A 27,560-nucleotide genomic window follows, 5' to 3' on the forward strand; every position below is an offset into this window, starting at 1 on the left:
GATAACTGATGCCAAAGTAACCATTCTGAATCTCAATTTGCAGATGAAGATATTGAGTTGCCTGAGTCTAAGATGGGCATCCATCCTCCTTTCTTCTTTGGTATGAGGAAGCGTTTTGGTATGAGAGAACCCTTTCTCTCAGAGCTGAAGAAGAACTAGCCCTATGGCTCCTTGAAGAAGGAGGACATCTGCCTCTTAAACAAGCATCCTCTCCTAGATGCTTGAGGGATGAGAACTTGATGGTATAACCTGATTGTACTATATTGAGGACCCATCTGTCTTTTGTCATGGCCTGAAAAGCTAGGCAATCTCCAAACTGAGGCAATGGAGACTTGTTTGGTGGAAGTGGCATCTGGGTTTGTTCACAGCTCTGGAAGCTGCCATCAAAACTATTTCGTGACTGATGGTTGAGAACAGAAAGATGAAGGAAGAGCGTTCTGTTTAGCATGATGCAGCTTGTCTCTCTTTCAGGGAGGTTCATATGCCCTTTGATGGAAAAACTGTTAGGGCATTGTATGAAGTCTACAGGATAGAGTTTTGTGGTGCTTCCACTTTGGTGCCAGGGTGCAGATCCCCAGTGAGCAGAGTGTTGCCCTTGAGTACTTCGAAGAGTAAGGATTTGTCTGTTCTGTCACTGAAAATATTCCTACCTTAGAAGGACAAATATACCACTGTCACTTGTACTTCAAGGGAACCCCACAGAGTGAATCCACAATGCTGTGTATAACCCCTATAACTATAGCCTTGGCTTGTGAAGCTCTGTTGACTGCATCTACAGAAGATTGCAGGGATAATCTGGCTATCAGTTTTCCCTCCTCTATCAGTGCCTGAAATTGTGTTCTGTTTTTCTGAAGAAACTTGTGTGTAAATTCCATCCACTTAGAATAGTTAATCAAATCATATTTTGAAAGTAAATCCTGAGTATTGGTTACTTGAAACTGCATGCTGGTAGATGTGAAGACCTTTCTGCTTACCAGGTGCAGGTGTTTAGTGTCTATGCTTGACTGTGTGGATCTTGCCTGGTGTTGTCTGCTCCTTTTACTCGCAGTCTGAAGATTATGGAATTTGGGGCCGGTTCCGTAAATATAAATTCTGCTCCCTTACCTTGCACACAATACTTTTTCTTGAGTCTTTTGGAAGTAGGGGGATCAGGGTGGCCAGAATGTGCCAAATGAGCTTTGTCATCTCCACAGTGGCTTTATTGACTGGGAGCACAACCCTTCTTGGCCCTGTGCTTCGCAGGATGTCACAACGTTCATGAATTTCTTGTACCTACTCTAACTGCACTTTCAGAGTATCTACTACTCTTCTCAGTAGGTCTGGAAACTGCCTCAAAAATCAGATGGAGAAGACGGTGTCACAGCCTCACCCGGTGACAATGATGCCGCTGTCTGGACTGGCGGTATCTGTGGATCCAGTTCCAATTCCTTTTCTTTTGTTGGCAGAGAAAAGAAAATTGTTTCTTCTCCTGGTGGAGATGGTTGGCATCAATTGAGGTGTGATCGAACTAGCTCAGGTTACTGTGCACATATGTCCCACACAGTCTCCAGGAAGGCCAGTGTGATGGTTTGTACTTCGGTAAAGGGAGGTCCCCAAGGCACAGTGTACCACCAATCCTGGATAGGGTAAACCTGCCTAGGCAATTGAGAAGGGGGCCCAGAGGTTATTCTCATCTTTGAAGAGGGAAGCATAGTTCTTCCTCAGCATCTAACTCTGAGGATGAGAACATGGGATCCATTTATCATGGTGAGGCCACTGGAACCAGAAACAAGGATGTTTTGCAGCTAGTAGAAGAGATTGGAGAGTGGATCCTCTGGTTGCTCCATCCTGGTACCAATGAAGTCAAAATCTCTCTCATGAGGACGGGGTGTAAAGCAGGAGGATACTCTGGGTCAGGAAGGATAATGTAGTCCTGTAGACTTGTAAACGTGTGGAATGTTTCTATGCACCCTCCGGACTGATGTAGCAGGGGGCTTCACTATAGATACTTTCTTGCTGACCCACTGAAGAGCCATTGGATGCTTGTCTCTTGCTGGTGTCAGTCAACTGCAGGAAGTGCTTATGTTTAGTTGGTGCTGGTAACGATCCTGACCCCACCTCTAATGTTGGTATAGTCTTTCTCTCCTGAGCCTGTGGATCCACTGTAGGCTCTTTGCAATATTCTGAGGATCCAAGTGCTTCTCCCAGCTTGGAAGGCATCAGGGAAGAGGTCCTCTTGGAAGACCATTTCAATGGGATTCTCTCAGAAGGCATACAAGAGTGCTTTCTGCTTTTGTGTAGAGCACTGGAAGAGGAGTCTGTCCCTGCTCCTGCCTACCCCTACATCCAATGTCCAACTGGGCAATGCACTCCTTGGTACTTTTGGTCGCTGTACAGGGGGGTCTGCCAAGCCTCTATCAGGTTGCAGCCTCACTGCACGCTCCATGAGATTCTTTCTAAGTCTGTTCTCCTGTGCCTGTTTTGTTTGGCTTGGTAAGGGGTGGGAGCAGAAGAGACAGCTTTTAAAGCCTGGGATTTTGGGAATCCCACCATGCCATAGAGGGGACGGGGGAACATCGTCCCCCCCAAGCCTTAACAAGCTAACACACATTAAAAATAACACTAAGTTGTTCTAAAAATGATAAAAACATACAACATTTACAGGAATTCTGGCTGAATAAGCTTCAGGGACACTAGAGAACTTCTGTCTCAGACCATCTGGTGGTAAGAAGGAACTGAGAAGGAGAGATGGTTGGTCTGTACTACCCACTATGTCCCTGGTTTGGAGCAGGAGGCTGCAGACACTAATAGCAAAATTTTCTGGTCTCAGGCACATGGTGCGCACAGTGGAACACCCATAGGGACCAGTATTCTAAGGAGAATCCTGGACTCCACAGAAGACTCTGACATAAGCCCAGAGAACTATCCAGAGTAATGAGGAAACTACGGCAGGGACAAGAGTGTATATTTTTTTCTTATACAAGTGAAGAGTAATTTGTGTTTAGAAAGCTTTGCAAAGCCTACTTTGTCTGTTTCCATCACCCATCACATGCCCCTGAAGAGTTAAACGGTAAACCCAAAGTACCCACAAGGTGGAACTGAAGGAGAGGGTGTGCTAGGCTACTGAAGAGTCTAGGGAGTCAGCAACCTGGCTCATGTGGTCCCATTTTCATGAAGGTACCAGAGAGGGAGCTCATTCCCAGGATGTGTTCCTGGAAGCCAACGTGGAGAGGGTGTGCTGCAGCCTACCCAGTGCAAGGGAAGCTACTGGTTCAGTGAATGGGGCCAAAAACACAGCAGCCTGGTGAGTGTCCGGCAGAGGGAACTTAATTCAACCTATGAGAGCCTCCATGAGAATGGTGCTACCAAGGGACAGGTGAGGAGCATGTCCAAGGGAACAGGGATAAAAAAGGACCAAATAGCTGGGCACCACATCCAGGAGAGAGAGCAGCCAAACAATAGGGCAGGAGGTGACAATCAGGCAACAGAGAAGCTTGTATAGAAGAGAAAGCAAGGAACAGAAAAGATGGAAGGAGACTAAATGAAGAGCAGCAAGAAAATGAAGTGTAATTAGCGTTTTTTCCAAGAGCAGACACTTGGCAGTAAAAATATATCAACATTTTTTCATGTAAGTAATCGCTGGTTTTGCCACCATGATGTTATGCAACTGTAAATGGGAAGGACAATATTATGATACACACTATGAAAACGTTTGAGAACCCATCTATACACCTGTTTCTATAGCAAAATATTTTTGCCTATGTTTTCTGCAAGATAGAAAAGGAATCTAATTTTACTCAATTAGACATGTATGAAAATATTTGGCAGGAGTCCACCACGTGCCAAGCCCTGTTCAGGTCTACTACTTCCAAGTGGGTATTCACCCACGAAAGCTCATGCTGCAAAACGTCTGTTAGTCTATAAGGTGCCACAGGATTCTTTGCTGCTTTTACAGATCCAGACTAACACGGCTACCCCTCTGATACTTCCATCTAGATACTCAAATGGCCCACATCATTGCAGTGTAACCTGTCTTCAAGCTCATGTCACAATTTGCATGAAAATAGTTCTTGGAGATTCCAGGTGGAATGAACTTCGCTTGACTACCAGTTACATGGATCTGCTCTCTCGGATAAGTAAAGCCAGTGAAGACTGAGTGATATAATGAATACCTTTCTCAGGAAAAGCTAGCTTTCAGGAGATCTTAAACATTTTGTGGTTCAGACCTAGTTCAAAAACCCAATGCTGAAAAACAATCACCTTGCCAGTACTACAAAGAAATGATGGAGGTGACTGAGAAAGCCATATCTAGTAATAAGAAAGAGGCGTACTTGTGGCACCTTAGAGACTAACATATTTATTTGGGCATAAGCTTTCATGGGCCCACGAAAGCTTATGCCCAAATAAATGTTAGTCTCTAAGGTGCCACAAGTACGCCTCTTTCTTTTTGCTGATACAGACTAAAGCGGCTACTACTCTGAAACCATATCCAGTAATGACACCCTCTGATTTTCTTGGATCCTTGTAAGCCAAACTTTCAAACTTGGTTCTGGCATGAAAGCAGCATTAACTAGAGTGCTCTCTAGTTTAGGGGTAGTGGACAGATGCCAGACATCCATGCTACTAGTATCAACAGCCTTTGACATCAGTCATGTGATGCTACTTACTATATTAGAGGACCTGGGAGGAATGGACCTGCCAGTTTAAAGGGGCTTCACTTGTTCCTTTCAAAACCTTTACAAGTTATAGTGCAAGGTAGTAGGTCTACCTTCCCTATCTCAGCTGAGTAATGTCACAGCACTCTGTCATCACCACTCCTGCTCAATATTTATATGAAACCATAAGGGAAGATTGTGAGGAGCTGCAATAGCATTCAGCACCAAGTCTTTTTTTTACAGATGAATAAAAATTTCTTTCCTGTTCTCCCTAGTTATTTGAGAGAAAAAGACCTGGCTGCAAACCATCAGTCTTATGTTCATTCCAGAGGAGACAAAGTGATGCTGGTCAGCAGACGAATGCACACGGAAGAACTGGCAAAGACATCTGCTCCTTCAGTTGAGGGCATCTGCCTACCAAATTAAAAAAAAATGGCTTGGAGTTTGAGTTATTATGTTTCCCATTGCTCAGGCCAATACAAAAGCTCCAGCTGGTACGGCATGGGCTAAAGAGGAAAGCAAGATAGGAAAACAACTTCATGAACCTGAGGGTGAAAGAAAAAGTAATAGATCAGGCTACTAATGCAGAGTTAGGAAGTATGACATTTAGCACTTGCACGACCCTGTAAATAAATATTCATCTCAGCTGTGTCGATCTGTGAATGGGAAAACCATAAAAAAACTGAACAAAAATTTCTTAATGGAGACATCTTAATTGAATTTAGAGAAACAAACAACAAGAAATCCAGACTTATTGCGTCTTATTCTGTCTTCACAATTATTCAAGATACATGAAAGCACACGCTGCACTAAGACCCCTAGAATTAAAGGGCACAAAAGCCTTAAAGATGAAGTAAGAAGCTTCTACTGTGACATGCCCAGTTCTGGGAAGTTTAACTTGGTCCAGTGTTATTTTTATGTAGTTCTTATGATTATATTTATACAGGAACTCGTAATCAATTATAAAACACTTCATGGTAAGTTTAATATTTTCTAGTGGCATTGAAATGCATTTGTGGAACAAAACTATCTAAATTTAAACCACTGATGTACTAAAAGTACATTTTATTGAACACAGATGATGAAAATATGTTACTTTAAAAAAAAAAGAAAAGGAAAGTTTGTCTATCATCTGTAGTTCAATCTATTCTGACAAATGTTAGAATACTGAGTTCACATCAAACTTTCCAGCAGAGATTAAATTCTCTCAATGGTTACATATACAACTTGCTATAATTACATACAAGTTTTCTTCTGCCAGAACAGATGTCTGTGTGATTTCTCTTAAACGATAGGTCACATTTAAATATGAAAAGTATATGTGACACCCAGTGCACAGACCTCTGACACTTGCGCTAACGGAGTATCTGATAGAGTACGCTGTCATCCATTAATTATGCAGACCAGTATTAGAGGGAGCGGGACACTTAGCCAGTGGATTTCACAGATATTTGCTAGCAGGAGAGGAATGGTCAGACGCAAGAAATCTGGGTTCTGTTCCAGGCCCTAGGGGAAATATGTTCTAGTTGCATCCGAAGAAGTGGGTATTCACCCACGAAAGCTCATGCTGCAAAAACATCTGTTAGTCTATAAGGTGCCACAGGATTCTTTACTGCTTCTACAGAACCAGACTAACACGGCTACCCCTCTGATATATGTTCTAGTGGTCATAGACCCTTCTGTCCATTTCCCCACCAGCTGGACCACTTCTCTCCTAATCCGGTCTCTTCCCCAGTGCTGGTTCCTTGTCCGAGTCTAACCTAGCCATTCTCACTGTTCCCTCCTCAGGCTTCAAGCTACTTCCCGTTAGCCCTCACCTCCATCATCTGATCATCATATTCCTTGCCCAAACAAGAGATCAAATTCCCCACCATCCCATCTCCTCACCAGATCCATCTTCCCTCCACCTTACCTCCTTTTTCCTGCCTCACTGGTTCCCAGTCTCAATCTCCTTGCCCAGCCAGATCTCACCTGCTCCCTAGTTTCTCATCTGATCCATCTCTCTTGCCCTCCTTTATCCATGTTCCTTGTGTCCATGGTCTCAACTGCTCTTCCTCCGGCCATAGGCTCCCCCTCCAATCTGTGACCCACTTCTCTCCCCATGCTTCTTGTCCCAGGCTCTTTTGCTCAGCCAGCCCTAGCTCTCTCCCAGCACCCTGACTCCTTATCTGATCTCAGCCCCCTACCCCGCATTTACTGGCTCCCAGTCCCAGTCTCTTTGCCCAGCCAGACCAGTGTTTCCCCTCACAAACTTTCTGCCAGCCTCCAGTCCTAATCTCCTCTCCCAGCAGCCTGGCTCTTGTCTCTCTGTTTACAAATCAGGCAGCTTCTTCTTACATGATGCTTGGGCCCAGCAGCTGTCATTAAAAGAACCGGGGTGACCAGGGCCGTTGCAAGGATGTTTCTTGCCCTAGGCGAAACTTCCACCTTGCGCCCCCCACCCCCACCCCCGCGGCAGCTCCCTCCCTCCGTCCTGAGGTGCTCCCCTCCGCGGCAGCTCCCACCCTCTGCCCTGACAACAGCTATGACCTCCTGTGGGTTACAATACCCAGGAAGAGAATGCATGTCATGTTTTGCCCCTGGAGAGAAGCATTCAGAGCAAGCCAAAGCTGAACTGAGAGATATTCAGCAAGGCAGAAAACCACATTCAGCACAGAAAATCCTTGCATCTACTCTGAGCTCAAACAAGAGATTAAAAACTTTGCCACACAAACTTCAATGTGGAAAAGAAGTTTCCAATGTTGACAGCCCATTTCTTTGCATAAAATAGTGAAGAGGCATGTGTTAGTGGGCTTATGTTTGTAAAATTTGTGAAATTTATTAGTCTCATTAAGTATCTTTTGCAGTTCCATTGTCACCTCTACTGCTAAAGCTGTTCAGTAGAATGGATGGCCCCTTTGCTTTCCCTATCATAGCCTGGGCATCATCTGTGCAGACACCTGCTCAATGATGCAAACCCAACCAAGCTACAAGAGAGTTAGCCATTGGAAAGATTAAATGATAGCCTGCTCCTTCCCCATTTTGGGCAGCATGTCCTGTCAGTGGACAACAAAATTCATGTATGGATTCTTCCAACTCAGATTGCACAAATGTTAGAAGCTGAGCAGAAGAATCCACATCTTAGCCCTGGTCTACACTATGAGTTTAGGTTGAATTTAGCAGCATTAGATCGATTTAACCCTGCACCCGTCCACATGACGAAGCCATTTTTGTTGACTTAAAGAGCTCTTAAAATCGATTTCTGTAGTCCTCCCCGATGAAGGGATTTGCGCTGAAATCGACCCTGCTGGGTCAAATTTGGGGTAGTGAGGACATAATTCAACGGTATTGGCCTCCGGGAGCTATCCCAGAGTGCTCCATTGTGACCGCTCTGGACAGCACTCTCAATTCCGATGCACTGGCCGGGTAGACAGGAAAAGCCCCACAAACTTTTCATATCCTGTTTGGCCACCGTGGCGAGCGGATCAGCACAGGTGACCATGCAGAGCTCATCAGCACAGGTGACCATGGAGTCCCAGAATTGCAAAAGAGCTCCAGCATGGACTGTACTGGATCTGATTGCTGTATGGGGAGACGAATCCATGCTATCAGAACTCCGTTCTAAAAGACTAAAGGATTAAGCGCAGCCAGACACCAGGGCGGTTAGAAGAGTGCAGCAGGGCGCGCTGCGCATCAGAGAAGCTTTGAAACCAGTTTCATGACTGGCCAGGCTATGGTGTGAAAGTTCTATTTGTTTCTCCTTGATGAAAAACCGCCCCCTTGGTTTACTCTACTTCCCTATAAGCCAACCGCCCTCCCCTCCCCCCTTTGATCTCCGCTTGCAGAGGCAATAAAGTCATTGTTTCAAATTCATGCATTCTTTATTAATTCATCACACCAATGAGGGGATAACTGCCAAGGTAGCCTGGGAGGGGTGGGGGAGGAGGGAAGCATAGGGTGGGGTAGTTGTATGGGCACCCCCTAGAATGGCATGCAGCTCATCATAAAAGCGGGATGTCTGGGGCTCTGCCCCGGAGCGGCCGTTTGCCTTTCTGGTTCTTTGGTAGGCTTGCCTGATATTCCAGTAAGGACTGAATCTCCATTAGATGAAACTTAAAGAAGGGAATGACCTGGAGTCACTCCCATTTATGTCCAGGAGCCGCCGACCGACCTCACGAAGGCCAGCCAGGAGCACTCATGTCTGCCCAGGAGCGCCTGACAGACCTCACTGAGGCCGGCCAGGAGGAACCAGGAGACAGTAACAGACAGTACAATACAGCTGCTAACTGTCTTTGCTAACTTGCAACGGCAAGGAGCTGCTGCTGTGTAGCACTGCAGTAACGCATCTACCAGCAGCACCCAGGAGACATATGGTGACAGTGAGCTGAGCGGGCTCCATGCTTGCCATGGTATGTCGTCTGCACAGGTAACCCAGGAAAAAAGGTGAGAAATGATTTTTTGCCGTTGCTTTCGAGGAGTGTGTGGGGGGGTGCTGATGACATGTACCCACAACCACACGTGACAATGTTTTTGCCCCATCAGGCATTTGGAGCTCAACCCATAATTCCAATGAGCAGCAGAGACTGAGGGAACTGTGGGATAGCTACCCACAGTGCCGAGGCTAGCATTGACTTTCGGAGAGTTGAACTGTGGGATAGCTACCCACAGTGCAACTCTCCGAAAGTCAATGCTAGCCTCGGTACTGTGGACACACTCCACTGACCTAATGGTCTTAAGTGGGGACACACACAATTGACTATCAAATCGATTTCTAAAAAATCGACATATTAAATCGACCTAATTTCGTAGTGTAGACATACCCTTAGTTTCATCCAGTTGCATTGAGAAGTACTGGCCCTCTTGAACATCTGCAGATATGGTCAGGAATACACAGGCTGACTGCGTTACTGGAGGGGAATTGTTTCAATTTGACTCTCAGTAGCAGATTCCAACATAAGTTAATGACATCTAAGACAGATGCAATCTACGGTTCCCCAGTTTTGAGGATTGGCAGCTTTTGCTGTTTGCATGTTTGATGTGCATTTCTGTTTTCAGCATGGTCATTTAACAAAACGATATTCTGATTTTGTAAACCCATTAGCTTTCACTTGAAGAATTCAATGGATTTCTTTTGTAAAGACTGATGCCTAGTCTCCAACTGGCTCAGTGCTTCCTCCTTTGAATGGCCATAGGCACACCTTTGGAAGCTTCTGGAAAAACTACTTCGAAGTACTTCAGTAGAACTCTGGTGTACGTTTCGGTCCAAGACTGCCAGAAAATAAAGTCAGGCTGCAAGTGTCCTGCTGTATCTTGGTGCCCTCATCTCTCTGTATCCACCTATTTTGATTGCAAGATCTTTGGAGCTGAAGTCTTGTACAAATAAATATTCATAAACTTTAAGGCCAGAAAGAAACCCGAGATCATTTAGTCTGGCCGCCTGTACATCGCAGACCATTAAATTTCACACAATTACTCCTGTATTTAGCTCAATAACTTGTGTCTGACTAAAGCAGTTTTTCCAGAAAGCGTTCAGTCTTGAATTTAAGATACCAAGAGCTGCAGAATCCACCACTTTCCTTGGTAGTTTGTTCCAGTAATTAATAAACAAACATCACTGGTAAAAGTGTGCCTTATTTCCAACTTGAAGTTGTCTGGCTATGACTTCAGCCATGATGATGATTTTTCCACTAGACTAAAGAGCACTTTCAATTTCCAGTATTTTCTCCCCATGAATGTACTTATACACCACAAATCATCTTTTTTATAAATTAAAACAGACTGAGCTCCAAGTCTTTCACTGTAAGGCATTTTTCCAGCTCTCAAATTAGCTTAATGGTGCTTTTCTGGACCATCTCCAAATTTTCAACATTTTAAAAAATGTTACCACCACGCCCAAATGCAGTATTCCAGTATCAGCCTCACCAATATTGTATACTGAGATAATCATCACCACCTCCTTATTCCTACTGACTACTCCCCTGTCTCCACATCCATGGATCACATTAGCCCTTTCAGTCACAGTGTCACACTGGAAGTTCATGTTCAGTTGTTTGTTCACTATGACCCCTAAAATCTTTTTCTGAATCACTGCTTTCCAGGATACAGTCCCACATTCTGCAAGTAGGGGCTTCATTTCTTGTTCCTAGATGTATGAAAGTTTGCATTTGGCAGTATTAAAAACTCTTTTTGATCAAATGGGCAGGTCCATATTACCAAACGATCCAGATTGCTTTGCATGACTTATTATTAAATCAGTCTGCCAATTTTTGTGTCATCTGCAAATGTATTCAGCAATGATTTTATATTTGCTTCCAAATCATTAACAAGATACTGAATAGCATTGGGATTAGTACTAATCCTTGAAGAACCCCACTGGGAATACCTCCATTTGATGACTCCCTATTAACAACTACTTTTTGGAGCCATATTCCCATCATGGCTCAACACTGAACCAATTAATTTAAATTGTTGCATAGACTAACTCTGCATTTGGCTTCTCATTGTCCCTCTCAAGGAAGCATCATATGTACAGTAACTCCTCGCTTAATGTTGCAGTTATATTCCTGAAAAATGCGACTTTAAGCAAAACAATGTTAAGCGAATCCAATTTCCCCATAAGTTTCAGGGAAATTTTTTTCACCAGACAAAAGACTATATATATATTTTACACACACACACACACACACCATAAGTTTTAAACAAACAATTTGATAGTGTACACAGCAATGATGATTGTGAAGCTTGGTTGAGGTGGTGAAGTCAGAGGATGGACTATTTCCCAGGGAATGCCTTAGTGCTGAATGATGAACTAGCACTCGGCTGAGCCCTCAAGGGTTAACACATTGTTAATGTTAAGGCAACACAAATGGAGGGAGGGGAGACAGCATGGCAGAGACACACACCCTGTGAGAGAGAGAGAGAGAGAGAGAGATGCGCATTGCCCCTGTAAGTATGCTGACTCCACCCTAAGTATATTCCCTTTTTAAGTAGGCCAGCAAGTTGAGACAGCAGCTGCTGCTAGCAAGCTCCCTCTGTCCTGAGCCCTGTCATGTCCCTCCTCCCCCACCCCCGCTCTATGGAGATGGGGTAAGTGGGGGGAGGGAGACACCCTGACATTAGCCCCCCTCTTCCTGCCCTCTCCCCTTCACAGCAAGCAGGAGGCTCCGGGGAGCAACTCCGAGGCAGAGGGCAGGAGCAGCACAAGGCAGTGAGGGGAGGGACAGCTGAACTGCTGACAACTGATAGCCTGCTGGGCGGCTGCTGCACAGGGAACTTAAGGGAGCGGAGAGCTGATGGGGGGCTGCCAGTCCACCCTGGTTCCAAGCCCCCACCAGCTAGCTCCAATGGGCTGCTCTTTCTGCAAGCAGTGGACAAAGCAGGCGGCTGCCAAACACCGTGGTAAGGGAGCATTGCGCAACTTTAAACGAGCATGTTCCCTAATTGATCAGCAACATAACAAAACAATGTTAACTGGGACGACTTTAAGTGAGGAGTTACTGTATTTAGTCTTTTCAGATGATTTGTAAGCCATTTTCTTCTAATATAGCCCTTCCATAGTACTAGGTCCATTTCCAGTTTGTATTTATCTTCATGGCATAATTGACAATAATGTCATTGACAAAAAAGCATGCTTCCCAGAGTCTCCCCTCTAACTTCCTGCATAAAGGTGTCCATTACAAATCACAAACAGTAATGGGTTTAACACTAATCCTTAATGTAGGCCTACCGTCACAGTGAATAATTCATGTTGTACCATACTAACTACACTAAGCTTCCTACAGAAGTCTAGGACTATTACATCTATGCAGTTACCTTTATCAACCAAACCTGTAATTTCCTTAAAATGAAATCAGGTTTGTCTGACAAGACCTATTTTCCATAAAACTGTGACCAACTGGGCAAGAGACTAGGACAAAGCACCTCAGAGAACAGAAAGAGACAAGGAGATTGTATCCCTGCCTCATTCAGTGCACAGGATGGACCTGCTCTGGGGATGAATAAGGATTATGTAGTGAAGCAGACTCATCTGTAGAACCCTTGCCTCATTTGTTGCAGAAGTTGGAAGGTGTGCAGTGAAAGAGGCAAGGGATTGAAGGAAGTGAAAGGACAAGCTCATGGGTAAGGCAACTTGAATGATACCCTGGAGACCGGTATTCTGTCCCTGCATCTGCCACAGAGAGCTCCTATGTGATTCTAGGCAAGCCATTTAAACCAAACTTTTCAAAGGTGGTCACTAACTGCGTACCCATTTTCTGGGTGCTTGAGTTGAGACACTGGGGTGTAATTTGTAGAAGTGCTCACGATGCACAAATACAACTGAAATCTGTGGGTGTCATACTTTGAAATGCAATGCCCCTGCTTGTCAGTATTCATTTCTGAATATTACAGAAGTAAATACTCCCTAGTTAGTTAGTAAAATAGGGACTTTATCGTACTTTATTTTTGGAGAAACATCTCACATGCTTTGAGCATATATAGTGCCATATAATTTTATGTAATTGGAAAAATTAGGCTCTAGGCATTTCAAACTGGACATTTTTATCATTTTAGAGAGGAATCCAAGATCAGACTTATTTTCTATTATAAGTCTCAATCTTAACTGAGGAGGAGCTGCCACAGATGATTTACTACAGTATTTTATTTTAATAATGATATTAAAAAGTTTACAGTTTGTAGATTCTTACTCAGTCTTTTACTAGCAAAAGTGAGAGATTATCTGTTGACTTCCTGAAAATGAAAATGGGTATCTTTATTTATTAACACAGACATCTTTTGCCATGTAACTAAGTTTAGTCAGTCTAACCATTAAAAACAAAAAGATGGCAGATATACATTCAATAATGTTTTAAAAAAAACACACTTTGCTTATTTGCTTAATGGAAATTTTCCTGTGACAATGCAATGAACAATAAAGTTTTTAAAAATACACTACACTAATTGTTTAAAACTGTTTCCTGTGCTTGAAAATTTGTTCACAGAAATCATTCAATTTAATTATAGTTTAGAAAGGTCAATAAACAAATCACAGTGTGTGAAGTTTAAACATAAATAAATCAGTATCTTGTAGCCCATAGGACTAGCCTGCTTGCTTATATATAGGGCCCTACCAAACACACGTCACGGACTGTGAAATCTGGTCTCCCACCACGAAATCTGGTCTTTTGTGTGCTTTTACCCTATATATACAGATTTCATGGGGGAGACCAGCATTTCTCAGATTGGGGGTTCTGACTCAAAAGGAAGTTGGGGAGTGTGTGTGGGGGGGGTGTCACAAGGTTATTTTAGGAGGGTCATGGTATTACCACACTTACTTCAGAGCTGGGCAGCTGGAAAGCAGTGGCTGCTGGCTGGGAGACCAGCTCTGAAAGCAGCGCTCTGCCAGCAGCAGCGCAGAAGAAAAGAAAATCAGGCAACAATCAGGTAACAAGACAAATACAATTAATGAGCATTTTAAATGTGATAAAAATGAAGGATGACTAAATCAATGTACATTTTAAGTAATACAATGGACTACCAGTTTTGATAACTTGTTTCCACTTACAAAATAGTTTATTGCCTTGGTTGGAGTTGAAACAGAAGTCAGAAACATGAGATTAACCAAATTTAAGTCTGGAATTAGCAACTGAATTAAATTTTAAATGGAACAAAATTTTAAGTTCTCACCTGTATTAGGTACGAGCCCCCTGGGTCTGCACTGGCAGATTCATTCTGCATTGTATTCTGCTGTGTAATAGAATCTTCCCTCTTTCGCTCCTTCTGTCCTGTTTCATCATCGTCATATTCATCTAGACTCTAAAACAAAATACTCAGCTGAAAAAAGCTATTTTACATTTTGGATTTGTATGCAAACAAAAACAGAAGCAGTCTATAAAGTTTATATATCAGTATTAATACTTTCAAAGGTTAGTTCAAGATTTATGTATTTTGTTTAAATTAACATGGCATTTTGATTCTATATTGGTCATGCTAAAATAGTTTAAATATAGGGATCAAGTTTGGGAAACTAAGTAGATTTTGTTTTTTTTTAAATAGTAGTTAAGAAAAAGTCAGTTCCCCAAAAAACACCCAATTGGCTTGAGCAACATTTGCAGGCCTGTATAAGCCCAACAAAGGAAATAAGAGAGGAAATGTAGAGGCAAAGCAGAAAAACCAGACTGACACTTCAACACACACCACTGGACCTTCTTTTTGCCACAGCAGCATTTGCTAAGACTGGAATGTCAATCTGAATTTTCTGCCTTAATTCTAAGTTTCCATGCTTTTGTCATCTCAGTTGCACTCTTAACATTAAACAAATCTAGTGGTCTGATTTTGTTTTCAGTAGTTTGTGTAGCTTGAAAGCTTGTCTTTTTTACCCACAGAAGTTGGTCCAATAAAAGATATTACCTCACCCATCTTGTCTAACTAGTACTAATGAGTAAGGCTACGTGACTATCACAGAGGTCACGGATTCTGTGACTTTCCATGACTTCTGCGGGTGCCGGTTCAGGGGCTGGCCAAGCCAGGCAGCCCCTGGGCCAGCAGCAGCAGTTTGGATGTATGGGAGGAGGCTCAGGGTTGGGGCAGGGAGTTGGGGAGCGGGACAGCGCTTACCCTGTATTTCCTAGTCTCTCATTGGCTGCGTTTCCCAGGCAGCGGGAGCTGCCAGAACCGGTGCTTGTGGCGGAAGCAGCATGCAGAGCCCCCCTGGCCACCCTTCCCCCTATGAGCTTCAGGGACATGCCTATCGGAGCCGGGTAAGGAGCCTGCCAGCCTCGCCAACCCTTTCTCCACCCTCCCGCCCCACACCAGCAGAGGTCCCGGGTCGTGCGGTGCCGCCGCAGCCCACCTCCCCGACCCCAGCACCAGCGGGGGTCCTGGGCCATCCAACTTTTAGTAGGGGTATATAGTAAAAGTCATGGACAAGTTGCAGGCTGTGAATTTTTGTTTACTGCCCATGACCTGTCCGATTTTTAGTAAAAATACCTGTGACTAAAACGTAGCCTTACTAATAAGAGGTTCTCCTCTTAAAGACAGAATACACTAGCATTTATAACATTGAAAATGCTACAGGCTATAACACTAGAAGCTCAAGACCAGCCATTATCCTAATAATTCATTCTGATGGAACACAAGACTTTAAATAAAATAAAACAAACCCAAACAATAAAAACGAAAAAGAGAAAGCAATTTATATCTTTAGTTCTTACAAAGCCAGACTTCTACAAAAAGAACTATTGATCTGATACAAGATTTCTCAAATGAAGTGAAGATTAGTGTCACACAGTGGATGTATGATACTTTACTGGAAAAATAAAAATGAAGATTAAAACTCAGTGCAGATTCTGCCCCCACATTTCAAAATATTCAATTAATAAAGTGAAAACCCTGGAAAACCTCAAAGGAAAAAAGTTTTCAACTTTGAGATTAGAGTGAGGAAAGCTGTCTCAAACTATCATGTAATAAATCTTAAAGTTATAAAAAAACAAGCAGAAAGCAATTATTTCAAATAAACTCTTTACATTTTTAAAAGATTATCCATCTAAATTTACACAAAATGTACACAGAATACAAAACCTCTGAAGTAGTTAAGTTGCTATTTTATCTTCCTCTGCTGCTTCAACTTCATCTCAAATGCACCTAATTTAGATTTTGTAGCAATCATAGTGAGACGAAAGCTTTTTTCATAGCTTTTCAATGCAAGGATTGTCTATTTGTTACTAACAATGGTATTGAAAATACCCTTAGCAGTTTTGGACATTAACATAGTGATTGGTATGGGATTCCCACCCTCAACATTTTAGAGAAAAATGTTAAGTTAGCAGCACATTGAGCAGTGCATCTCCTCCACCCCTCATCACCATGCCCATGAGCTCAAAGGACACACACAATAGTGACAATAAATCAATATTGTCAAAGTGCATTACACACAAATACTCCAAATGAGACTGCAACTGAACTGTGTAGTGTGAGGCTCACTCCCGGACAGGAGAGCAGCTGTGTAAGCCTGAAACTGCATGATTACCCTGAGAGGAGGGCGGGGAGATTGCCTCCCCTTCCAACTGAAACATGGAGCAGAACCCGTACACCAGCTCGTGCTAAGGCAATTGTGAGCTGTGCAGAGCCACAAAATGCTATGGTGCCTTATGACTGCATATAGATGCACTAAGGGCTTGGCTACACTTACAAATTTGCAGCGCTGCAGCAGGGTGTGAAAACACCCCCTCTCCAGCGCTGCAAATTGCGGCGCTGCAAAGCGCCAGTGTGGTCAAAGCCACAGCGCTGGGAGCGCGGCTCCCAGTGCTGTCCGTTATTCCCCACAGGGAGGTGGAGTACGGACAGCGCTGGGAGAGCTTTCTCCCAGCGCTGGCGCTTTGACTACACTTAGCGCTTCAAAGCGCTGCCGCAGCAGCGCTTTGAAGTGTAAGTGTAGCCAAAGCCTAAGAGAAGTTTGCTGAGATCCTGTGAAATGGATTGTCTGCTCCTCATGGTTCCTTACAGCTAATAAAGTCTTGACAAGGATTGTTACCATCCCTCTGAAATGGACAAGCTGCCAGCAACTTTCAAAACCTGTTACAGTCTGGCCCATCCTCAAGAAAAAAAAAACATACACTAGCTGAAAACATACTGACGTGCTCACATAGACGTAATATTTACAACTATTTTAAACACAAGATGTTTAACTTAATATTTGTAACAATATTTATGAAGAGCTATTCTTAGCTTTCAGTTCTAGTGACCATGGTTCTAAGTTTTGGAAGTAAAATATGATATGTGATAAAACTTGAGACTTTTACTGACTTTAAGTGGTAGATTTAATTAAAAAGTTAGAAATATACAAAATCTCATCACAGTCTGAATATATTAAAAACAGACTCTCTTACTGCTGCAATTATCTAGACCATTAGGACATATCAGTCAACTGGAGCGTTGTTTTGCCTTGCATTCCACTCTTCTCTGAAATAGTTTGCTTTGCTTCATAAAATGGTTCCACATCATTAAACACAACAAATACAAGAATTCATGTCTCTGTCAGCAGTATCGGAGTACTGTACTCATGTCAGCACCACACCTCAGTGGTTATCATACTTTTCTTGCTTTTCTTAAATTTTGCTGCTCGATGCAAGGGATTTCAAATCTCTAAAAAAGTATTTTCCTTTCAAATCACTTGTGTTCTGGTACAGCACATATTCAATGTGACATTTGCACATCTGATCTTAATACTAGCAATCCACAGAAATTCCTTAGGTTTTCTAGCATTTCAATAAATATTTGATGCTGTAGCATAAACAGTTTTCCTATAAATCTCTACTGTGGAAAATAAAAGTAGGAAGTTTTCTTCTTCATTCTAATTCACTTGAAAACAGCCACAAAGATATTCCTGCATTCCCAACTCACTGCCAGTTTGCAGTTGAATTTGACTTAGTAGAAAGAAAACATTTTAAATGAATCACAGCTGTACACAAGCACTTTAGTGGAAGTGACTAAAAACAATTAGAGATTATGTTTTTCCCATAACTGAAAATGGTGTTTTTCTAATGGAAGAAAAGTCTCTAACTAGATCAGTTTACACTAAACATCACATTTGAACACATATGAGCAACTGCTGAAATTGCAGAATTCAAGCACCACTGCTTGTCATTTTGAAACTTCTTTATAACAAAAATAACTTTACTGTTTAGGAGGCAAGACAGACATGATTGTACAGAAATTGGTTAGAGAACAAAATTCATTCTAGTCTATAAACAAGCTTTTAATCTAGTAAACAATATATTAACAGCAACTTAAAAAAAAGTTTGAGGTGCTAAGGATTCACTGGTGTTGAAAATTAAGCAGGCAACCCCAGAGACAGAGATACAGAACTGAAACAGTTAAAACATTTTCTAAGATTCCCTTTTATCACAAAAGAATCAGCCCAAGAACTTGGCTATACTGGAATTCACTTGGGAGTAACCAACATCTTGCTTCCTCAGCTGATTATTTATAAAAGCTTGATAAACTTAGCTGCAAGTGTGAAAGGACTATCTTACAAATCCCTCATTCAAAGTCACCTTTTTTCTTAGCATTCAGTTTCCACTGCTGCGCTGTCTGCTCTTACTATCACACCTAAACCTGGTTTGTCACATACCTGTCCAACTTCAGTCATAAGGTTTCATCTTCCTATATTTGTAAAGAGTGTCATGCACACCTATGAAACTGTAACAAAACAAAAAAAAAACAAACCACCACACACACATCCACCCACCCCTATTTGGGGATATAGTACTTTTCCCCAAAAACCTTCAAAGGAGGTGGAGCCACCACACATTTATTTAGTTCATATCTTTTTGGCAATTACTGAAATGTTTAGCTGAACCTGTAGCAATTGCTTTTCATTTTTACAGAATTCTTTGTATGGAAAGAACCTAACAGCTTTGCAGAATTAGCTAGTCTACAAACACATGCATCAAAACCAATTAACACAGCCATCTCAGGTGTGGAATGTTCCAGATGTTTAACAGAGAATATCAGCACTACAGAACTGTTTAGGCCAAAGAATGGTGACTGCAAGATAGGCAAACAGCGTTCAAGCAAGAATCAAATGTTCAAATTCTGCCTATTTAGGAGCTTTACAAGACTCTTTAATGGCTTGTTCAACACTCTTCCCAGGAACCTGCTCAACAGGTTTTAATAACCTATGAGAGATGTGACAAATATTTGGATCTTATACAGGGCCTTTTGTACTCCACATATCTCTAAGTGCTTTCCATGTAATAGGTTAGTGACTATGCTGGATAAAAGGGCAGGTATTATACACTCAATTCTTTCAGTCTATAATCTAGAAACTATTTTATTGAAAAGGGGAACGCAGTGACATTAGGATTAGCCACTTTTTTTTTTAAATGCTAGACTCTTACTACTCACATAAAATAATAAAATAAACATGAGTGTCCCAAACAGGGGCTTCAAACATCTGATCTCAAGGAAGGAACTTTCAGAAGTGCAGAAGGTAACCACATCAAAGTAGAGCATTTCAGCATCTATATTGGTCATGGTCATAAGCATGGATTTTCAACTAAGGGGCAGATTAAAGGCAGAAATCTTTTGTATTAAAGAACATCTGAATGCAGCAATGGATCAGTGAAAAGCAGGTGGCCCACCGTTTATTACAGACTGCATGGTGGGATGGTTTGAGGTTGATTGTGATGCATTTGGAAAGAAAGACAAGGGTTCAAAAATTGACAAATGTTCCTGGGGGTGGAAATAGGAGCAGGACTCCCTGTGGGGAACCTCAAGCTTCTGGTGGTTATAAGCCACATTTACATGAATCTTTTCAAATTGATTGTCATGGTAATACAAGTTTTGCAGTCAGTTTCACTGCTGCTATTCAGAAGACTATGTGTAAAAATGAAACTCAATAATCATGTAAGTTACATGCTGCTGCTTGGAGAAGCTACAATATGAGCAGCTGCAGGCACTGTAGTTATCCAAAGAAAAATATCTTTGCCATCCCCTCCAAAAAAAGGGAGAGGCCGGAAGAATAGTGGCCAAGGCTCCCTTTTCTCATATCAGCCAGGAGGCTTCAGCAGGAAGAGACAAAACTGTGCCTCCCTCCAGCAAATAGATGGGCTGGAGCTTCAGTTTAGTACACATGTACATGCTAATAAAGCAGGGTTTCTCAAAACAGGGGTCGCCGCTTGTGTAGGGAAAGCCCCTGGCGGGCCAGGCCGGTGTGTTTACCTGCCCCGTCTGCAGGTCCAACCGATCATGGCTCTCACTGGCCTCGGATCGCTGCTCCACGGCCACTTCCAGCAGCTCCCACTGGCCTGGAGCAGCGAGCCGTGGCCAGTGGGAGCCGCGATCAGCCAGACCTGCGGACAGGGCAGGTAAACATACCGGCCCGGCCCGTCAGGGGCTTTCCCTACACAAGCAGAGGCCGCTGTTTGAGAAACCCTGATCTATACTACCAATTTTTTCTAAATTTCCCTCCTGTTCAGCTTGGTGGTGTTAATGTAAACAGTTCAAGATTGTATGCAATGTTACCAACATGTAGTCTCACCCTGCTCAGAGAGAGTTAAAGGACTACTGTGAAAATAATGCTCTTACTTGTGCTACCCTTGTGTGTATCACTGCTGAAGCAACTGCTGGGTGGGAGCAACAGTGGGGAATTTGGGGAAAAAATCCTAATGTAGATAAGCCCCAAACAGATGCCTTAGATGCTAGAAGAGAACTCTGAAAAAGATACCTATTGTTGAAAAAAGACTGACTAGGATAGTCACTACAATATTTTGGGACATCTTTAAAACAAGCAAACTAGTAGATTTGTATTGCACTCTATTTCCTTCCCTTACACTAGAGTCTAGCATCTTAAAGAGTTATAGGGTGAGTGGATGGTTGGGGGAAGTGTTTGAGCAAATGAGTTTATCAATTCTGTGTTTCTAAATGTATATTCTCTTACATTTGTAAACTAATAATTTCATCAGTTTGCAATACAACCTTGATATCAAGTTGCATTGAAAATATTTGTTAAAAGTTAGTTATGAGGCTTTCATATGTTTCTATTTCCTGGTTTAGTGAGCTAATACTTTGTTTTCTGTTGCTATCCACCTGAATGTCATTCAATGTTTACAGCAATCATTACCACACTTGAAGGGTTGGAGTCAGGTCATACCATACTGTTTAAACCAGACATGAATACTGAGCAGTGACACTCAATAGGCAATAACCAATACCTTGTACGTGATACCAATACTAACAGGGGATTGAAGAGTTCATAAAATTTATCATTTCAAAATTACAGTGCTTAAGCTGCAGTATGGTGCACTGCATCGCCTTCTCCTTATCCTTCACGTCACCACAAAGCAATTTCCAGTGCACAATTTCCAGTGCAGTGAAGGCATTGGAATATGAAGAGATGTTGATTTGTTCTTCAACACTTAATTAAGGGTGCCATTGGGTTCATATTAATGGTCGTTTGTACAAATTGGTGTTTGTTAAAAATCATCATCATCAAGGTTCTACTATAAAGTCAGATTTTTCTCTAAATGCTGGAGGTCTCTCATAGATGGATCCAAGTTTTCCATCTGCACTTATACACCCCACCGTCCCAGAAAGCATGTGCACTCTGGTCTGCTCGGTCTCTTCAGAATTATTGGAAGTTTCTGAGATGTTAGGGACACTACTTATGTAGAGGTGTGGAATTATTTTCTGTTGGTGCTTTCTCCAGGATGTTGAAGTGGTGGTGGATATCTGTCTGCATGTCTGGCTATGGCATTTTAGAATTCTGATTTCTATTCATGTTTCACATGCTGTGATTATTCTGTTTCTCTGTCATTGAGTTGTATAGAGTCTAGTAGTTACTCCTTTTGTTCACATCTTCTCAATTCATCTTCAAAAACAGACATCATCATCCGTATTACCATAGCACCCAACAGCCCTAGTCATGGATAAGACCACTCCAATGTACAGTGCCTAGCACAAACCGAACAAAAAGATTATCTGTGCCCCCAAAGAATTTACCATTTATATCTACATAGTGGTGCAGTGCAAACTGGATAGGTACCTTCTAGTTTTCACCAGCAGGACCTACACATTGCAGAGTGCAAAACATTAGAGGGCTCTACAATACACACCTCTCTAGTTCACTCTGCAGCATTGTGTAGACAAGCCCTACTTATAGGACAAGAGATGGATCCAGACTGATTGATGAGGTACAATAAAAACAGAGAATATTGGTCAGCACACCAACAATCTAATGACTGTCAACTGATTGTGAGCATCATAGGAAAGGGGAGTTTCAAAGAATGTCTTCCTTCAGATCCCTATCAGGTAGCTGCAGATGTGCATGGGGAGCTCCTCCCAAGCACATGGGGTATAATGGGGGGAAAAATGCAGGCTTATTTGAAAATGTTACAAGAGAGTGATGGAGGCTAGTATCATGGGCCAAAGAGAGGCAAAAGTCAACATCTGAACAGCAAATGAGAGATGACAGGTAGCAGCGGAGGCTCCAGGCACCAGCGCGTGCCTGGGGTGGCAAGCCGCGGGGGGCATCCTGCCGGTCCCTGTGAGGGCGGCAGTCAGGCAGCCTTTGGCGGCGCGCCTGCGGGAGGTCCACCGGTCCCGCGGATTCAGCAGCAAGTACGCCAAAGCTGTGGGACCGGTGGACCTCCCATAGGCAAGCCGCCGAATCCGCGGGACAGGGGACCTCCCGCAGGCAAGCCGCTGAAGGCTGCCTGACTGCCATGCTTGGGGCGGCAAAAAAGCTAGAGCCGCCCCTGACAGGTAGGATGGGGATAAGTTGGGACATCCCTTGAAAGTGAAGAGAAGCAGTTTATGTTTGATGCAATAGAGAAGGTGGAGCCAGTGGAAGGCTGCAAAGAGGAATGACATGGTCAAAGCGACAGGCTAGGAAAAATCTTTGCAGCAGAATTCTGAATGGATAGGAGGCGAAACAGGAGAGGACAGAGTGAAAGAAGCCAAGAGAGGACAAGATTTCAAGAACAAAAATATGTATTATTGTGTCAAAGGCAGTTGACATGTCAAGGAGGATGAAGATGGAGTACTGGTTCTGCACTTTAGCTATGAATAAGTCACTAGAGACTATGGCAAGAGCAATTTCAGTGGAGAGCAAGAGACAGAAACTGGATTGCAAAGGGTCTATGACAGAAGTGCAGGAGAAGAACTCCAGACAGCGATTATAAACATCACATTTATTGACCTTAGAAATCAAAGAAAGATGTGAGATGGGGCAGTAGTTAGAGAGGCAAGTGGGGACTTGAGGGTTTTTGTTTGTTTGTTTTTAAGATGGGAAAGACTAAAGCATGCTTGTATTATGAGAGGGAAGAACCATAAGAGAGTAAAAGGCTAAACAGAAGAGTAAGAGTAATGGAAGGGAGATGATGGGATGGGGTCACTGAAGCAAAAAGAACAGCAGAGGAGAAAGTTCTGCATCTGTAACAGAGAAGCCACACTGAAGAGTAGGGGAAGGTCATGTGATGTTCTCAATTTTCTCTGGGAAGAAGTCTTGAGTGGAGAAAGAAGTAGAGGCAAAGGAGGAGAGGATTTGAGGAGTGAGTCAAAGGTGGTAAAAAGGCAGATAAGATTGGATTAAATTAAGTTGGAGAAGTAACATTGTTTAGTTAGCAAAATGGAAGGAGGAGAGAATGAATTTGTAATAGAGAGTCACCTTGGTGTCAGGATTTCTGCCAGACACACTTGGTGGGGAAGAAGCAGATATAGGGAATGAGCTAGGGTTGGGGGCTAGTAGGATGGCCCTTGCATTGGGAGAGAGGGGCAAAAGAGTATAAGAGAAGACTGAAGCATGGAGAGAATCAACCATATCAATGAAAGAAAGGAAAGAAAAGAGCGGGCTGAGAGCAGACAAGAAGTCATCAGTGCTGATAAACATGAAGACGTGGAAAGGCCATATGACAGAGGAAAAGGGCAGTGACTGATGAGTGATGATGAAAGACACCAGGTAATGGTTGGACAAAGGAAAATCAGCATCAGAAAGATCAAAGGGAGAGCAGTGCTTGGTAAAGACCAAGTTCAGCGAACAGCCTTTTTGGAGTGGGAGAGTTGAGCCAGGGCTGCAGGTCAAATGAAGAAGTGAGGAAATGTGAAGCTAAGAGTCTCATTGAAATTTCTGGAAGGAAAGGACAAGAGTGAGGACTGAAAATCAGAGGGGCTTGTGGTCCATGGAAAGGGAGAAGAGCACAAGAGCCAACTATCCCACTGCATAAGCAGGGGTGCTGGAAAAATTGTTATAGTGGGGGCGCTGAGAGCCATTGAACCCAACTGTAAACCCTGTATATAACGGAAACCACTTCAAGCCAGGGGTGCAGTGGCACCACCAGCATCCCTAGTTCCAGCACTTATGTTCGTGAAAAGGATAGGAAGTATGGCAAGAGACCATCCTGGCTTAACCAGGAGATCTTCAATGATCTGAAACTAAAAAAAATTAAAAAAAAAATCCTATAATAATTGGAAAATAGGTCAAATTACAAAGGATGAATATAAAAAAATAATACAAGTATGTAGAGACAAAATTAGAAAGGCCAAAGCACAAAATGAGATTAAACTAGCTAGAGACATAAAAAGTAACAATAAAACATTCTATAAATACATTAGAAGCAAGAGGAAGACGAAGGACAGGGTAGGCCTATTACTCAGTGGGGGGGGGGAACAATAGCAGCAAATGTGGAAAGGGCAGAAGTGTTTTTTGTTTCAGTTTTCACTGACTGGAGGCTAAAATAGAGAAAGAACAAAGTTAAAAATTACTTAGACACATTAGATGTCTTCAAGTTACCAGGGCCTGATGAAATAATCCTAGAATACTCAAGGAGATGACTGAGGAGTTATCTGAGCCATTAGCAATTATCTTCTAAAAGTCATGGAAGACAGGAGCGATTCCAGAGGACTGAAAAAGAGGCAAATATAGTCAGGGCTGGCTTTAGGCCAATTCCCCCGATTCCCTGGAATCGGGTCCCGTGCCCAAGCGGCCCCACTCCGGCATTTTGGCGGAGGAAGACCCTGAGCGGACCCCCTGCTGCTGAAGTGCCACCGAAGCCCCAGACCACCGCCAGGTATTCAAATTGGGCCCTGCAGGTCATAAAGCCGGCCCTGAATATAGTGCCCATCTACAAAAAGGGCAACCCAGGGAATTACAGACTAGTCAGCTTAACTTCACTACCCAGAAAGATAATGGAGCAAATAATTAAGCAAGCAATTTCCAAACACCTAGAAAATAATAAGGTGATAAGTAACAGTCAGCATGGATTTGTGATGGGGTAACAAGCCTTGTGGATTGGGGAACGGGGGAAGAGAAGCAGTAGATGTAGTATATCTTGATTTTAGTAAGGCTTTTGATGCTGTCTCACATAACCTTCTTATAAACAAACTAGGGAAATACAACCTAGATGGAGCTACTATAAGTAGTGCCTAAATGATTGGAGTAATCATCAGGGGTTCACAGTCAAGCTGGAAGGGCATACCAATCAGTTCTGTTCAATATCTTCATCAATTATGGCATAGAGAGAGTACACTTATAAAGTTTATAGACCATACCAAGCTGGGAGGTGTTGCAAGTGCTTTCAAGGATAGGATTAAAGTTCAAAATGATCTGGACAAACTGGAGAAATGGTCTGAAGAAAATAGGATGAAATTCAATAAGGACAAATACAAAGTACTCCACTTAGGAAGGAACAACCGGTTGAACACATACAAAATGGGAAATGACTGCCCAGGGAGGAATACTGTAGAAAGGGATCATAGTGGATCACAAGCTAAATATGAGTCAACAGTGTAACATGGTTGAAAAAAAAAAGCGAACATCACTCTGGGATGTATTAGCAGGAGTGTTGTACGCAAAACACTAGAGGTAATACTTCCGCTCTATCTGTTCACACTGATACAGCCTTAACTGGAAAATTGTGTCTAGTCCTGGGAGCCACATTTCAGGAAGGATGTAGACAAATTGGAGAAAGTCCAGAGAAGAGCAACAAAAATGATTAAAAGGTCTAGGAAACATGATCTATGAGGGAAGACTGAAAAAAAAACAACTGGGGTTGTTTAGTCTGGAGAAGAGAAGAATGAGAGGGGACATAGTAACAGTCTTCAAGTTTATAAAAGATTGTTATAAAGAGGAGGGAGAAAAATTGTTCTCCTTAACCTCTGATGATAGGACATGAAACAATGGGCTTAAATTCCAGCAATGGCAATTTAGGTTGTACGTTAGGAAAAACTTCCTGTCAGGGTAGTTAAGCACTAGAATAAATTGCCCAGGGTGGTTGTGGAATCGCCATCATTGGAGATTTTTAACAGCAGGTTAGACAGACACTTAGTCCTGCCAGGAGTGCAGGGGACTGAACTAGATTACCTCTCGAGGTCCCTTCCAGTTCTACGTTTCTATAGTGGGAGCAGGCATGTCTGGCTCAGGATTGCATGATTTGCTGTTTCAGGGAAATAAATCCTTTTGAGCTTCTGGCTTGATACTATTGAGTGCGCTTGGAGAATGGGTGATTTACAATAAAAGTTGAAAAGGTGGAAAGAACATTTTTCTCCACTCTCACAATTCACAACTGCTCAACATGGTGGCACGTAGTCAGTGCCTGGAACAAAACTGTTAAACCCCCTTATGCACTCTGTACCTGGACAGTTTATTGTAGTACAGCACATAATACTTACTGATTGAAGTTCTCTAAACGGCATTGTCAGGCTGGTTCTCTGCCCACATCTCAGGGACCATCTCTTTCCTGGGTCCCTGGCTCAAGTGTGCCAAAGTTTTGGCTATCTAGGGAAATCGCCTTGTCGGCATTCGTGGTTGGCTGGGTGCCTTCCAAACTGTCCTGAATACTGGGGTTCTATGGTGGCCACTCAGGTAAAAATTGGTGCAGCTCCTTCAGCACTGCTGAAGGTGTTTGTATTTCAAAAAAAAATTTTTATAATTCTATTAGAGTTTTGGAACAGCAATGAGTGTGCCAGGAGTGCCCTTCAACCTCATTTGTTCCGACAGCTATTTGTAGATCTTTGCATTGGACTCCTGTTCAGATAGCCTGGACATGCTCCTCTTCCAGAGAGCAAGGAAGTCAGGACTCCCAGATAGAATGATACAGAAACATAGCAGCCATGCCCTATAACAGACTCTGGGTATATGAACTTACCTCAAAGGGTGCACCTGAGAGTGTACCATTTAAACAGGGAGGTGACATCCAATCAAGATGACCCCATAGCAATGGAGGGCACACAGGTAAATAGAGATGATGAAAAGCATTGCAGCATGGGATAGCAGTGGGAGGACTGCCTGAAGTGATATAGCAGCAAAGAATCCTGTGGCACCTTATAGACTAACAGACGTTTTGCAGCATGAGCTTTCGTGGGTGAATACCCACTTCTTTGGATGCAAGTAGTGGAAAGTGCATCCGAAGAAGTGGGTATTCACCCACGAAAGCTCATGCTGCAAAACGCCTGTTAGTCTATAAGGTGCCACAG

The 27,560-nt window shown here is 42.9% G+C and overlaps 1 protein-coding gene across 2 annotated transcripts in view; it reads right to left on the reverse strand.

Annotated features, from left to right (window-relative positions):
* PAWR (pro-apoptotic WT1 regulator) overlaps nt 1-27,560 on the reverse strand; it is a 160,396-nt gene that overhangs the window by 53,012 nt on the left and 79,824 nt on the right. The window contains exon 3 of one of the 2 annotated variants that reach the window (XM_044979741.1): nt 14,277-14,407. In XM_044979741.1, coding sequence (XP_044835676.1) covers nt 14,277-14,407 — 131 coding nt within the window. The remainder of the gene's footprint in view (nt 1-14,276; nt 14,408-27,560) is intronic. The other variant, XM_044979732.1, reaches the window with a different exon arrangement.

The sequence above is a fragment of the Mauremys mutica genome, chromosome 1 (genome assembly GCF_020497125.1).
Source record: "Mauremys mutica isolate MM-2020 ecotype Southern chromosome 1, ASM2049712v1, whole genome shotgun sequence".
In the NCBI taxonomy this organism is placed as follows: domain Eukaryota; kingdom Metazoa; phylum Chordata; order Testudines; family Geoemydidae; genus Mauremys; species Mauremys mutica.